At 39.1% G+C, this 15,224-nt stretch overlaps 1 protein-coding gene across 6 annotated transcripts in view; it reads right to left on the reverse strand.

The window, feature by feature from the left end:
• Positions 1-203: 203 nt before the first annotated feature.
• The window catches only part of ADK (adenosine kinase), a 305,725-nt gene continuing 290,704 nt past the window's right edge, over positions 204-15,224 (reverse strand). For all 6 annotated transcript variants that reach the window (XM_062639731.1, XM_062639723.1, XM_062639711.1 and 3 more), the window contains one exon: positions 204-1,369. In XM_062639731.1, coding sequence (XP_062495715.1) covers positions 1,245-1,369 — 125 coding nt within the window. In that variant the 3' untranslated portion in view covers positions 204-1,244. The remainder of the gene's footprint in view (positions 1,370-15,224) is intronic.

Raw genomic sequence — 15,224 nt, forward strand, 5'->3', positions numbered from 1 at the left:
AATTTTTCATCTCTCCTGTGGCACAAACACCAAACTGCTATTCCTTCCCTTTCTTACCGCTGAGATAACCCCTGAGCACCCACCTGGACAGAGAAAGTCCTGTATGAAATGTTGAGATCTAGCATGTAGATTAAGCACCCATTTCTTGTTCCCATTTCAGTAGGTGGAGGAAAACCAGACACATACCAATACAAAACCAGGAGTTACTGTATGACAATTTTTTATTTATCAGTATCAAATTACATAGCAAAGTAATGAATGCAGTGTCAGATCATCTCTTTGAATACTGTAAATACAAACAAAATCCACCATATTGCTTAATTATCCAAAGTAAATTAAAAGTTTAAAAATGTGCGTTTCAGAGATTCCATTTGGCATATCCTGTCAATATATCCTGCATAAATATTTCTGTACCTCATTTTCACTATGTGTACCTTAATACAGCCTCTAGAAAGCTCACATGGAGGAGATAGGATCTATCTGTATGTTTATGTTCATCACCAACTTCTATATCTGACCTGAAATCACTGAAAGTACCTATCTGCTAGCTCACCTGACAGATGAATGTGACTGTACCTGGAGTGGCCAGACCCTGCTCTCACATGCCAGACCCAAAGGTACTAGCAGCAGTGCAAGACGAATGACATCAGCTCTGGATCAGGTCCTTAAATTACTGACAAAATTACTACTCACTTTCATGGTTGCTGTGCTGGATCTGATGGCCAGATCATGTACACTTGAATATGTAGGGAAGTTCTTGAGACATTTACACTGCTCTTTACGCTAGTATGACTCCACTATATAGAAATAACGATTCTTTGTTTATAACGTTAAGTAACAAATAAAGTCAGGTCTGTCAATTTCATGTAAGCTGAGCAGGATTTGGCCACAGCTGGATACAAACTAGGTAATTCAACCAAAGTATTTTAATGGTGTTAATCAGCAGTGTCATTTACAAGAAGGGACTTCCTTGTAAACTGTGTAAATAGAACAATTTTTCCTGACGGATGAGAGAATAAGCTTCACTTAGCACTGTTTCCAAAAGTTAAGACTACTGAGACATTGTAGTGGTATGAAAGGGAAAACACTGTAGAAATACATATTTTGGTTAGAATACAACGAAGAGAAGTACAGAAGCGTTGATGCAGGTAATTGGAAAGGTGAGGAAAGGGAAGGAGGAAAAATTTAGGCAGCAATCCCATGGAAACGTGGGAGTTACTCTTGATCCCTCCAATTCACCAGTATCAGTGGAAGTCAGGCTTCTCTGGGAAGGTGCAACCTGAACGCTTGATAATTACGCTGGCTGCATAATGTCCAGCCCGGATGCACTCGGTCACTGGCCGGTCATAGACGAGCTGTGAGAGAAAGCCTATGGAACAAAATAAGAGAGGAAGAGAAGAAAGAAGATGGTCAGATTAGGGTTTTTTTGAGTGTATCAGTTTGTCACAGGGCAAAGCACTGCAATACTGGTGTAACTGTATGTACATAGTCTAGTTTAAGTGTGTGCCTGCTTGAGTGGCCTGCCGCTGCTGTTATTTCTATGTATTTGGTAGCTTCAAGTAAATTAAAGATCATCAAGACTGATCTTTATTATTGCCCCCCAAATGATTTTAGCAGAGTGCTTGCTCTCTTCTCCAGAGAAAACTCTTGATTCCTCAAATATCATTTTAAAAACAAAGAAGCAGTTTTTCCTGCTAAAGAGAACTTGCTCTGTTCATACTGGCTACAGCTACAGCCCCACATAAGTGTCACTCTGCACTCAGAAAAAGGCACATAACAAATAAACATCGCCCAATTCACATTACAGGTGTTCGTAATGATAAAAAGGTGAGAAATTTTTACCTGAGGAGGAAAGCGAGATTACATCTGCTGCCCTTGATTATGGGAAAGTTAACCTAAGACTTCAGAAACAGTGGGTCAGATAGCTATGTAAACAGAAACCATAGGGAGAACCAAGCACCACTCAGATCGGGGCACTTGGTTACCTGCTTGAGCCAACAAAGCCCTAGAATGCATAGCTTAGAAAACCAAAAATCCCTGGAAGCTGAGTATTCTGAAAACCAGAGCACCTCTTCAAAGGAATATATGCAGAGTCCTAAAAAGGTCCATGGAAAAGTTAAGTACAAGTGTGACCAGGGATTTTGTGGACTGAGTCCCTCATTTCTGAAACATTTTGTCTTGGATGAAACTATTGAGACTGAAAGTACAACAGAACTTATGGAAGAGGTGAAATACATATTTTAAATTTGGAAGAGGTTTTCAAGATGTGAAGAGTAAACTTAATCTCTTATAATTTAAAGCTCCACTCTACTCTGTCATTCTAGAAGTAATATTTTATTCACTTTTATCCCACTTTTAATATCTTTCAGATGTATCTCTCTTCCTCATCCAATCACAGAAGGAAAGTGAGACTTGCCCAGGAAATTCAGAATTCTAGCAAGCTGGAACATGTTCTTTTTAAAGCTTTCATCCACCATTTCAAGTTCCTGTGTCATGGTCTGACAGGCCTTGGGCCTTGACAGTACAAACCTAATATTGAAACCATGTCTCTCATAAGTAATATGTATGTAGCTCATAGGTACCGATTTCTGACATATTATAAATTTTGATTCAACGACGAAATGTTTTGCTAGCTTGCTTTCAAATGCACTTTCTCTGTTCAGCTTGGTTACTACTAGAGCAAAGACTACATTATACTGTGATGTTCCCATTTAACCTGTGCTCCTTTTCTAAATATTTCCTTTTGTGACACACAGAGCATATTTTCAGGAGATGATAAAAATATTTTATCCTATGTAATAATGTCTGTTCCTTGAAGATTCAAAATCATGTCAAACATGAAAAATAAGGTTAGATTAAAAAAGGATAATGCTGGTGAGAAAAGACCCCATTTTCATGAATTGCCAAGATCTATCTTGGCTTCTCAGTCATGACCGATAGCGAAAAGAAGCTTAGTTGACGTATAGTTTTCTCTAAACTGCGCTGAATAGGAGAAGAGTTTGAAACTACTGAATCTATAAATCAAATACTTTTCATTGGAATAGAGAGGCCATAGAAAGCAGGCGTTTTAGATGACAAGTTGGAGAAAACTCGTATGTTTCTGACATCAATACTTTTCTAGAGAACTACATATTAGCTGAAATTTCACAGATATTGACTGACAGGAGCTGGGAAAAAATGACTGCTTCACCACCAAAAGTTAAGTCCGTAAGCACAAGTGAAGAAGGCAGGAGTTTTCAGTATACAAAGATGAGAATCTGAAACAGGAAGAAATTGTGCTGTGAGTGCTATCACTGATGGCAGTCAGGGATGACAGACAACACAACTGTGTCAGGATGGTCCAGCTGTAATAGTTGGGTAACAGTTGAGAAATCCAAACAGCATGCCTGGCAGAAATCAGACCATTTCTGAATAACAAGATGAAAATGGTCTGCTCTCCATTTAATTAACATGCATTCTTTGGAGAAACTTTCTTGGATATGTGGAGAATGTCAATCATCAAATTTAAACTGCCTGGGAGGCAGGAGCTTGCCAGTGTGCTTCTGGGCGGTTAAAACTTGAGAGCAAGTTGTAACCGTATGTAAAATGAGACTGTTAAGACAGTCCATTTCTAACTCAGTAAGTATCAAAGATGCACTGGGCAGGCCTCCAAAAGCAAACACGAGGCTAGGTTTTGTGCAGAGCATGAATTCAGAGAGGGGTTTATACAAGAAAGAACAACTGTCCTCTGTGTTTATGATCAGGCATCAAACATCTATGAAGATGAGAAAATCCAAAGAGCAAAAAACCGTAAGACATGAATTATTTTTCAATACCAACTAGACTGAGACTGTCATCACTTCCCAGGCTCACTGAGGTTTCAAGCTAGTATGCATCTTTTGTCTTCAGTGAAGCTATTTCGTATTTATTCTGATCTAAGTGAAAGCAGAATCAGGTGAAAAAACACCCTGTTCTAATTGGGGATAGAAATAAGAGATGTCTGTAATTTCAGAGTGGTGGAGAAATGACATTAAGTACAGCTGTCATATATGAGATATGTAGAAACTGCAGTGGGGAGTTTGCCCTCAAACCATTCTTGTCTGTTGAGTTTCTCTTAAAAGGCATGTGTTTCATAGATGAAATAGAAATAGCAGTATCTGACACAATATCGCACTGAATGACAATACAAACACATATCACAAACACAGAACTACGTTACATACTAAGACTAGGCAGTTGGCAAAGCAGACCCCCAAGGGAACACCAGAAAGCACTGTTGTTTGAGCAGGGAAGCAAAAAGCTCTATCAGGTTGGCTGCCTTAGCTGCAGAATGTTCTTTTTAGTTAATGCTGTAAAAAGCAACATGGTCAGAATATAATTCAGAGTTTGCCTCCTCCAGAGTATAAGGTACTGTGATGCAAACCCCATGAGTCATACTCTCAAGGCATGGATTCAGATCTTCGAGTTCCAGATGAAGAAGTTAGTGTCCCATCTGTTTTTCACCATCCTTCTTTGCTGCTTGTATAACCTGATACTCTGTCAAAATGAGCCATATTAGTTTAAACAGTAAGCTGTTGAATAGTAGATCTTTCCTAACCCAGCTGATTTAAACTGAAGTGGGTTAGTGAGTACTCAAACAGCTCTACCACTGAGCAGAGTGGTGGAGGGAAGATGACAAGCATGTGAAGGCTGTAATCTCTTTAAGGTGCCATGACTGGAAATGCTGTAAGATAAGTGAACATGGCTTCAGACTTCCTACAGTTTCACAGACAGAAAGTACAGGATTGAACTCTGATCCTGTATCAAGGGCCTGGAATCAGAGAACTCGATCATCCCAGCACATGCTTAAGTAGCTCAGCAACTATTTTAACTTCTGCCATGGCCTGAACTAGTTCCTGGCTATCACTGGAATGCAGTGCAGAAAGGAGTAGTATATTTTGGCTACACAAGACAATCTCGCTTCAATTATTTTACCAAAACAACTTCAGGCGATATTGTCTACCATCCTCTAATTGCAGCTATTCTGCACTTAGTGTATTTCTACACTGCTGAAGCTGTGAACAGTGTTACATTCACTGTGTACTGTTTGTTCTCTTCACACTAGAACACAAAGACAAGAACCAAACTCAAAGCTTTCCCACTTGTCTGCCTCCTACCCTGACATCCAAAGTGATTATGGAGTAAGAGAAACAGCAGTTGCAGGATTGTCTGGCATCCTGTAATGGTAGATGACTGTAATTAGCCATCTCAGTAAGCTTTCAGAGTAGGCTGAGATGCCTTTTGTGCCCCTCAGGCATGGACAGCCAAGTAACCCCCTTGTACCTAGTCATGATAAGAACTTATTTGGAACTGTGTCCCATTCATCCCACTTGTCTTCCTAGAAAGCAAAGACAGCTTTGCTTCAAAAGCTGCTTTAAACCTTAGAGTGGTACAAAATGTATTTGCATTCACAGATGACAGAAGTGATTATAACATACCAATAGCTATTTTTGGCCCATAATTATTTCTTTTCTGCTCAGTAAAAAAAAGCATCTCTGAAACCACTTTGCTCTGAAAAGTGTGCCTGAAATAATTGAGAGTTAATCTTTATTATCTCCAGCTTCCTTACTACATGTGCGCAACAACATCTATAATTGTTAGGTCTGCAAACAGAATGAGGGACTGGAAAGTCAAGTTGCTTTCTTCTTTCTGCGCCCATACCCAAATGAAAAGTTCTGTGAGCCAAGTGCCAGAAGTGGTGCTTGAGCCTTGAAATAGAGACGCAAACCAAGGCCCCCACTGAAACCAGGACAAATCTCTTTGGGGTATCAATGTAAATCTGAAAAGACACAGCAAGTCAGTCCACTGACTGATACAAAAGGTGTTATGGTTACTTTGTTACTTCAAAGAGCTCAGTAGCACTTAAGAATCATTAAAGGAGAAACAAGTTCATTTTCTTGCACCTGCAAAATAGACATTTCAAAGGAAATTCCACAGAAATCAGTGATTTCTTTGAAAGTTTTGTTTTCCAAACATCAGTGGTAACCCTGAATGATCGCCTAGTGCTAGTGCAGCTAGGGTAGGAATGTGGGAGTCCAAGAGTGGAGATTTTAAAACAGTTCTGGTTTGCTTCAGTAATGATTTAACAACACTTAAAAACAGCTCATATTGAAGCCAAATGTTTCATTTCAAATTGTACACTTGACAATTAATTTTAATGACTGTTAATTACTAATGCTGGCTGGAAATCCATTTATAGCCTCCGACACCCAGCGCCCCCACTACTCGTCTTTCTGCAGTTTCTCTCACACTTCCAACCTTTCATAAAGTGCCCACAGCAAAATGAATGTATTTTTTTTTTGAAACACAAGAGAGAAAAGCAGGAAAAAGCAATTATCAAATGCATGAATTATAAACAATTACAAGCTGACCCTGACTCAGAGCCCCTCAAAACCATTTTTGCTATGTGATGTTCCCAGACAATCCTCCTCTTCCAGCTGGACCCTGAAGCACCTAATATAATCCATACTAGCCAGGCCACTCTCCAGCAAAATGGTCCCAGCCACAGAAAGGATCATGAACAGCTGAGCTGTCTCCTCTTTTTCTTTTTTGTATTTAAAGTTTCTACAGCTTAATTTGTGAACTGCCTTTTATAAAATGGTGTTATTCCACCATGGGGGACAGTTGCAAGCACCTTTTCACACTCTTGTTCGTATGCAGCATTTATCACAGTTGCTCAAATGCTCATCTATTTTTATGTGATCCCACCAGCTTTCCAGGCCAGCAGTGTGGGAAGATGCAGTTTTCAAGAAACATTACACCCTAGCAATTTAAAGCCTTGTAGCTGATATGACTGAAGCTTTTTTGAATGTCTTTTAGCACTGTTGGAGTGGGTTAATGTGGTAGCACGAGTCTGGTCAGTCGTAATCAGGTGGTTAGCAACGCTGATGCCAAGAGCCAACCAGACAGAATAGACTTTGTAAAAGATGTTGGCATCGGATGGTTCTGCAATATAGTCACTGAATGGCCGTACGTCAACATACTGAAGTTTCTCCTTTTTTAATTTTGTGGCAGATGGTGGATATTACAGCCAAGAACTGTGGTAAGCCAGAGGCCCTGCCCATTGCTATCAAACCGAATGTTGGCTATTCTAAATGGAAACGTTTTTGATGAAGGGTGGGATTTGGCTCCTGTTTTCATGTATTTTGGCACTGTGGTATGACACATTAGGCTTACAGTATATAAGACAAATTAAATGTAAGCATCTTCAAATGCAACTTACTTCTTTCAACCTTCACACACCTTACCACTTCCTCTCTCAAAATTTAGTGTAAGAATTATTCCATGCATGTACTCAGATGTTATTAACTACAAATGTATGTGTGTACAAACAAGTGTCTTTCGCCCTCTTTTAAAATGAAATGGCTCTGTGCTTCTACAGAACCCTAGCACCAGGCTAATTACAAGTGAGCGAAAAAGGTTACCAACCCTTTCAGAAAAACAGTCATTTAAGATGTATATCTAACAAGTGGCAACCTTGAAATCTCACTCTCACTGAAAAGAGCATTAGAAAACCCTTCCTGACTATACCACTGGAGGAAAGTTTTAATAAAAACTAATTAAACTACAAAAATCTCAAGTGGTTAACTGATTTTAGGGGCTAAATTTCTGGCAATTCTAATTATCCTCTTGTGGCTTCACTTAGTGTTTCACAACCATGACAGATGACAATGAAAAACTGCAGTTAAATTCATCCTCCCTGACACCATGCTAAGCACTAGCTTCTCCCTCTCCAAGTAAAATCAATACCATGTTTGAGTAAACACGTTTACAGCTTTATTAGGATGTCTCGCTTGTTCTGTAACAGCTACTTGAAGCTGTGGTAACAAATCGACTCAACTCAGTTAAACCTAGAGAGCTGAGTAAGAGGCTCATCGATAAGGTTGTTATAAAAATAAACTGCAGGAGATCAGAAAGCTGGAACAAACAGCCTGGTAAATGTCAATATTTTTACTTCCAAAGAATGACAAAACCATGAGATCACGAATAAAATGTTTCGTAAGTCTATATTTATTTATAAAATGGTCACATGCTAAAGGCGTTTCACTGTCTTTCACATGTTAAACCCTCTTACACAAGCTTCTCATTTTCTAATCACCAGCATGAATACTAACCCAAGCACGTTTTCAAGAAAAGCAGTTAGCAATGGTACTGCTGTCCCTATTCCTCTTGGCTTTCTGTATTTAACGACACATTTTGAACACATTGAATTTTTGTAAGGATCACTCAGATGGGTGCATGTCTTCTTCAGTCTGAGGTTATACAGTCATTTATGGACGCAGGCAAATAATACAGTGTTGCACTTACTAGAGAACTGTGATTAAGTGAAAGGAATGTTTTCAGTTTAGCAGCCTTTTCCTGGAATGGAGAGGAGGTGTTGAATACACAAAGCAAGCAAGAGTTCAGACTCTAATGCTTTAAGTGATTACATATGGAAAATGTTAATGAAAGATTCCTGCAAAAATGTGACAATAAAAAAATAAAAAAACCTCCACTACATCCCTTTTATTCCATTAGGAATCAGTTACTCAAGTCTGAATAATTCTATTACATTGCATATATGTTTCCCACTGTTTGGACCTATTGGGCCAGCTCACTGGAACTCATAGAATAAGGTGTTATCATACTCCCCAGGACCTGTATAGATGCTTGGGCCCATCAGAGACTCTTTCTAAGGAAAATCAGCAGTCTTGTTTCTTTGGCGTCACTGCGCATTGTAGGAATATGGTTGTAACTCTATAGTGGTTTGGTCCTGAAGGCAGTGCAATGGATGGAGAAAACTTAGATCCCGATTTGAAGCCTACTGTGACTGATGGGATCTTTCCTATCCCTGGCCTACGCCTTGACTAAGTACTGTCCACCATGAGGGGAAACAGCTTAAGGATAGGCTTAAGTGTTTTCTACTGTGACACTCTCCACATTAATTATCCTCTATTTATAACCTGATGCATATCACCACTGTGAAAACTCCCCAATGCTTCTGATTGTCCAAGAAAAGAATAATTTCAGTCTACAAATGTACTCCAAGAAAGAAGTATGGAAAAAGCTGATAATGAAGTTATAACTTCAGATGGTTTGCTCCTATTTTTCATTTTTAAGTCCACATGATGACCTTTGGGAAATTACCTTTTGGATCAGAATCTTGGGGATTTGGGCTTGTCTCCAACAGCCAGGATCAGGGAAAAACATTTGATTAAGAAAAAAATCCCCGCCCTCCAAGCTTACAAGGAGTATTGAAGGCACTGTATATGCCAAACCAAATACAGATATTTTCATTGGAAGCATCTTCTCCAGCTATCTGAGAAACTACTTTCCAGGCTGGTATTTCTCTTTGTTTTTCCTAAAAACATTTCCTAGAAAGTTTCCTAGAAGTGTTCTTCAAAAGAGTGAATTCTACTTAGCCATTTTGAGGCAGCAGAATGACATTAGCTTTCTTTTATTAGTACTCGAGAAAGCCTTTTGAGCCTCAAACCAGATCTGTTTTATTGACAGTAAATGGTGCAGATTTCCTAGTGCTTGGAATAAGAGGAAGAGAGTTTCACTAATTTAATGTAGAAATAACAAAGTTCTAAGCTTAACAAAATGGAATATGTACTATCCTCTATTCAGTTCTTAACGTAGATTTAAGTACAAAAAGGCAACATTTTCTGAATGTAACTTCACAGTTGAGATTCGCATACACAAAAGCTAGTGAATTTGAAGTTGTGTTTGCAGAACGACCATCTTGCAGTAAGGGTTTATTTGCAGGTATACTTCCACAGTCAAACCAGCAGTATGCAGAGAATCAAAAAGAACACCCAGTGCAGTGGGAATACAGTAGCTACACAGCCTATACATTTATTGACTTCTGTGGGCTGAAACAGCCTACCCTGCCATTATATACATAATGCTCCTATTTTAATAGTGTGCCATTTAATTCCCTCTGCTTTTTTAAATATCTGTTACTATCTTCAACTGATACTAATCACTGATCACCAATAACAGTAATGTCCCTTTAAGAAGAGTCAGAGATGAGTGTTCAATCTACAAGCACTGCTACTACCATTGCTTTCAACTGGGACCATGTTTTTAATTCTATTTTTTTCTTATCGCAACCTTGCCATCTTCCCACTTCAAGTATGAGCCCATTTCCATGTGTGTGGGATGTTACCACTCTATTATACAACACAGGCAGCTACAGGTGAATGAGGAGCCTGTTAGCTAACACCACAGTGTAAGAAGTACCTTTATGGTCACTGTGTCAATCTCCATAGCTTCACACCAAGTCATATTAGATGTAAAATAGATAACATATTTCAGTGTATTTTCATACTTCAAACAACTTCACTGTGTGTTGTTTTTATCTCCTGCTAATACAGCATCAGCTTAATCTGACACATCGTTTCTTAGGGGACTATATCCTGCCCTGATTCCCAGGGGAATGTTCTTGATGATCCAATCTGACTAGTGCCTCTGTTTCTACTCAGAATACATTAAAATAACACAAAAATATTACCAACAATCTGCAAGCAAGGTAATAATAACTCATTAAAGTAATTTCTAACCTTCCACATGAACATCTTCTTTATCATTACATGATTTTCTAACACATGACACATTAATATAAAATGAAATGTTATGAGGATAGGGATAGTACGCATGACAAAGTATTTTAAATGGTGATGATTTGCTTTGAGGCATTAAGTCAATTTGTAATTGTCCCATAGCTATTACAGCAAAAACTGGAACTTCATAATTGGTTTTGAAAATCTATTTTTAACACAGAAGGTTTGTTTTTTAAAATGTACGCAACCCATTTGATGTTCATTTCTCATAAAGCCTGTCCAGAATGTCACTGGATTTATGGTGAGGTAAATTAGGCCTTTCAAAACTCAATTTTGCAACATATTAATCCTCTTGCTGTGTACTAGGGCTCCCGTAACACTGATGGTGTCACTGCCAGGAAAAGAGACACATCGGCTAGAAGGAGCCAGCCCTGCTTCAGTCTACTTGGAAACTTCTGAGGGTTTTTAATTCCAGGTACTGATCCTTCTATGATCTTACTTCTACATGCTATTTGAAAAATGACAGTAAGTATACTAATGTTTTGCCTTACAATAATTCTACTAGGTGTTTTTCTGGGCTGCCTTTAACCTGTATAGGTGAAAATGTGAATCACCATATGTAAGTTACTACAGTTGGATAAAAAATAAGAAAATTCACATGAACAATTAGAAACCAAGAGAAAAGCAGCAATCAAAACTAAACAATTAAACCAGATGGAATCACAATTAAATTATACTGGACAACGCCTGTTATCAGTTTTAAGTATAATGCCAGCAAAAAAGAATGTATTTTTTACTAAGAAATAATTTTGAATGGAAACTGTCAAAAAGTGAAGTAGGGAATTAAAAAGAAAACAGGAATAGTCCATGTTTTTCCCGAGTAGTATCTATTTTTATGGTTTTGTTTAAGTAGCTGCAACTCAAACTGTGGCAATAATCTAAATTGTGCCAGTACTAATGTTGAAATTACTAGTGACTGGCTACACTATTGATCAGGATAATGGTGTGCCTGTAGCTGAGACTGAGAAAAATCAACTAGGAACATATAATCTGTTAATTTTCCAGTTTGTAGAAGGTCAGCTACAGAGATAACGTGGCCACCTAATAGCCTAGGTTTAAGATGTGATATTTATCTGAGAGAGTTACGAATGCCATCAGAACACACAGACGGTAAGTCATGAACATGTTGACAAGTTATCCCCTAGCAAGCAAAGATTGATGCCCTATCTGCAGCTCAGCTATTATACTCATGTAAGCTGTTTATAAAACAGGAGTATTAAAGATGGGCAAAAAGGGCTGTCAGTCAAACGCTGATGACATTAACAAGGTATTTTTATTTCAAAGCTTCGTATCTCATCAGCCATGATCTCAGTAACAACAGGATTGCTCAGAGGCAATTAGCCACCCATGTTGTATAAATGAAGACTGAGAGAGTGCTGATTTCTGTTATAACATTTATCTTTAAAGAAAAGACGAACAATTCAAAGTAGTATCCTCTCGTCTCTTTTTTAACAAAATGTCGTGGTTTAAATCAGCCACAAAAAGTCACATGGACATAAATATTTAATTGATGTCACCAAACAAACACCCCTCACTCCCAACTGGCAAAAAAATAGCATCTCAGAGCCCTGGTGTTACCAGAAGGCAGCATTTCACAGCAGTGATATCTTATCCACTGCATTTCTCTCTATCAAATGTGATTAAACTATGATGACAACTTCCTAAGGTATATTAAACAAGTATAAAAACTTTATACAAATTAAAGACCACTGTAAGTGAATTAAGTAGCTTCTGATATCATAGTCCTGCTGTTCAGTAAAGAACTGTTCCTAGCTCCTTGAACTCCTGTTTCAACAAAACTAAAATGTTTTAGGGTGGAGAGTACAAGAGGAAGGGCAGTTTTTATAACAGAGATGAAAATAAAATAAGAGGAATATTTCATTTCTCTGCAATGTTTTTAGTGAAAACAGATTCTTCTTTGGGCTACAGAACTGATGGATGGGGCAAAGCAGTTGACGTCATCTACCTGGACTTGTGCAAAGTGTTTAACACTGTCCCACATGACATCCTTGTCTCTAAATTGGAGAGACATAAATTTGATGGATGGACCACTCGGTGGATAAAGAACTGGCTGGATGGCCGCACGCAGAGAGTACTGATCAATGGCTCAATGTCCAGCTGGAGACCAGTAACGAGTGGTGTCCCTCAGCAATCGGTGTTGGGACTGATCTTGTTCAACATCTTCATTGCTGACATGGACAGTGGGATTGAGTGCGCCCTCAGCAAGTTTGCCGATGACACCAAGCTGTGTGGTTTGGTTGATGCGCTGGAGGGAAGGAATGCCAGCCAGAGGGACCTTGACACATTTGTGAGGTGGGCTGATGCCAACCTCATGAAGTTTAACCATGCCAAGTGCAAGGTCCTACACCTGGGTGAGAGCAATCCCAGGCACAGCGACAGGTTGGGCAGAGAAGAGATTCAGAGCAGCCCTGTGGAGAAGGACCTGGGGGTGTTGGTTGATGAGAAACGGAACATGAGCCAGCTTCAGTGTGTGCTTGCAGCCCAGAAAGCCAACTGTATCCTGGGCTGCATCAAAAGGAGCGTGACCAGCAGGTCAAAGGAGGTGATCCTGCCCCTCTACTCTGCTCTCGTGAGACCTCACCTGGAGTATTGTGTGCAGTTCTGGTGTCCTCAACATAAAAAGGACATGGAACTGTTGGAACAAGTCCAGAGAAGGGCCACGAGGATGATCAGGGGACTGGAGCACCTCCTGTATGAACACAGGCTGAGAAAGTTGGGGCTGTTCAGGCTGGAGAAGAGAAGGCTGCGTGGAGACCTCATAGCAGCCTTCCAGTCTCTGAAGGGGGCCTACAAGGATGCAGGAGAGGGACTCTTCATTAGGGACTGCAGTGGCAGGACAAGGGGTAATGGATTTAAATTTAAACAGTCGAATTTCAGGCCAGATATAAGGAAGAAGCTCTTCACTATAAGGGTGCTGAGACACTGGAACAGGTTACCCAAAGAAGTGGTGAATGCTCCCATCCCTGGCAGTGTTCAAGGCCAAGTTGGACAGAGCCTTGGTGACATGGTTTAGTGTGATGTGTCCCTGCCCATGGCAGGGGGGTTGGAACTAGAAGATCTTACGTTTTTTTCCCAACCCTAAGCATTCTATGATTCTATGACTCCACAATCTTGAAGAGTCCTATAAATGCATTAAGGAATTTTCTCCTTAATATAGGCACAATCTTACCCATAATTTAGTAATCTGACAAACTGTTCAAACCACCTGTCTCTGCTGAAGGCATTATCAGATCTTTTTGACATGTTTAGCACTCCTGCTATAGCCACTATATAGCAACTATTCATGCAACAAACCTACACAATTCCTAAATATGAAATACATAAAGGACTTAATAGACAAAGTCACGAATACAGTTCATCTTGCCCTTATCAGATTTATTCTGAGAAGATGGAATTCCCATTGTATAAGCTTCATTTTTTAATTTGTTAGCTTTTATTCTTTAGCCAGCAACACTGTCCTCTGAAGAGGCTGGATTTTCAGAGGAGCGGGAAATGGCAACTGGGAACCTAATTCCTATAGGAATATAACTCATTGCACCCTAGTACAACTTAGGTTGGAAGGGACCTCTGGATGTCATTTGCTCCAGCCCCTGGCTTAAAACAGGGCTATCTCATATCATGTTAAATCCCACCTAGAGGTTTTTTTTTATTTTAAAGATTCTAGGATTCCTATATAAATGCTGGATTTAAGCAGACAACAACATAAGAATTATTATACTGGATTCTATTCTGTTTCAGTTTTTATCAATAGTATATTTGTTTAAATCTACTGGCTTCAGTCAAGGTATTCCAAAGTTATACTCATGTATTTGGAAAACAGAACCAGACCTATCAAAAGGCCAAAAGATTACTGAATCATATTTTTCATAGTAGAGGAGTAAGGATAAGCAATTATTCTATGGACTCTGGGTTCTTTGCAAACCTATATTTGCATTTCTTGTGCTGTGTTTTTATAAACATACATGTATGTATATGTATAATATATGCAAAAAACATTGCACTTTAAGGGTAATATTTTAACAGTTCAATAATGTAGAAATATACCAAATATTACTTAGCTCTGAAACCAAAGCTGGATGTTGTTCTCTAGAAAATAATTCATATTTACCTCATGAAAACAGGCTATAATTCAAACAATGTAATAACCTTTGGGCAAACTCTTTGGAGTCCAAGGTCTTTATCTGATTTGTAGAGGCATTTAGATTAAGATGGAAAAATAATGTTTAGAACTAACCTCTACACCAAAGATGACGGAATGGCTTTATTGAGCCAGTTTGGCAACAGAAACAAAAGGAGGGAAGTATCTCCACTAAGCCCTGTGGTCTCTAAAGAAAAGATAGGGATGCCGTGAGGCACACTCACACAAGCACACATACAAAAGAGGACAATTCATCTTTTGTTGCTGTCCCTGAATTCTATCGGAGTAGTTCTGTGATAGCTGAGACAGTAGTTGGCCATCTCATAAGATTCACGCTGGGTTTCACAAGAAATACAGAGAGAACTGCTTATTCTGTAAGTGTGTGCACCAAACAGTTCTGAGTGTAGCTCTCAAACTGCAACTAGCAGCTTCATGAGACTCCT

Source organism: Pezoporus occidentalis, unplaced genomic scaffold (genome assembly GCF_034315485.1).
Source record: "Pezoporus occidentalis ecotype Australia unplaced genomic scaffold, CSIRO_AGI_Poc_V1 ctg116, whole genome shotgun sequence".
Lineage (NCBI taxonomy): Eukaryota > Metazoa > Chordata > Aves > Psittaciformes > Psittacidae > Pezoporus > Pezoporus occidentalis.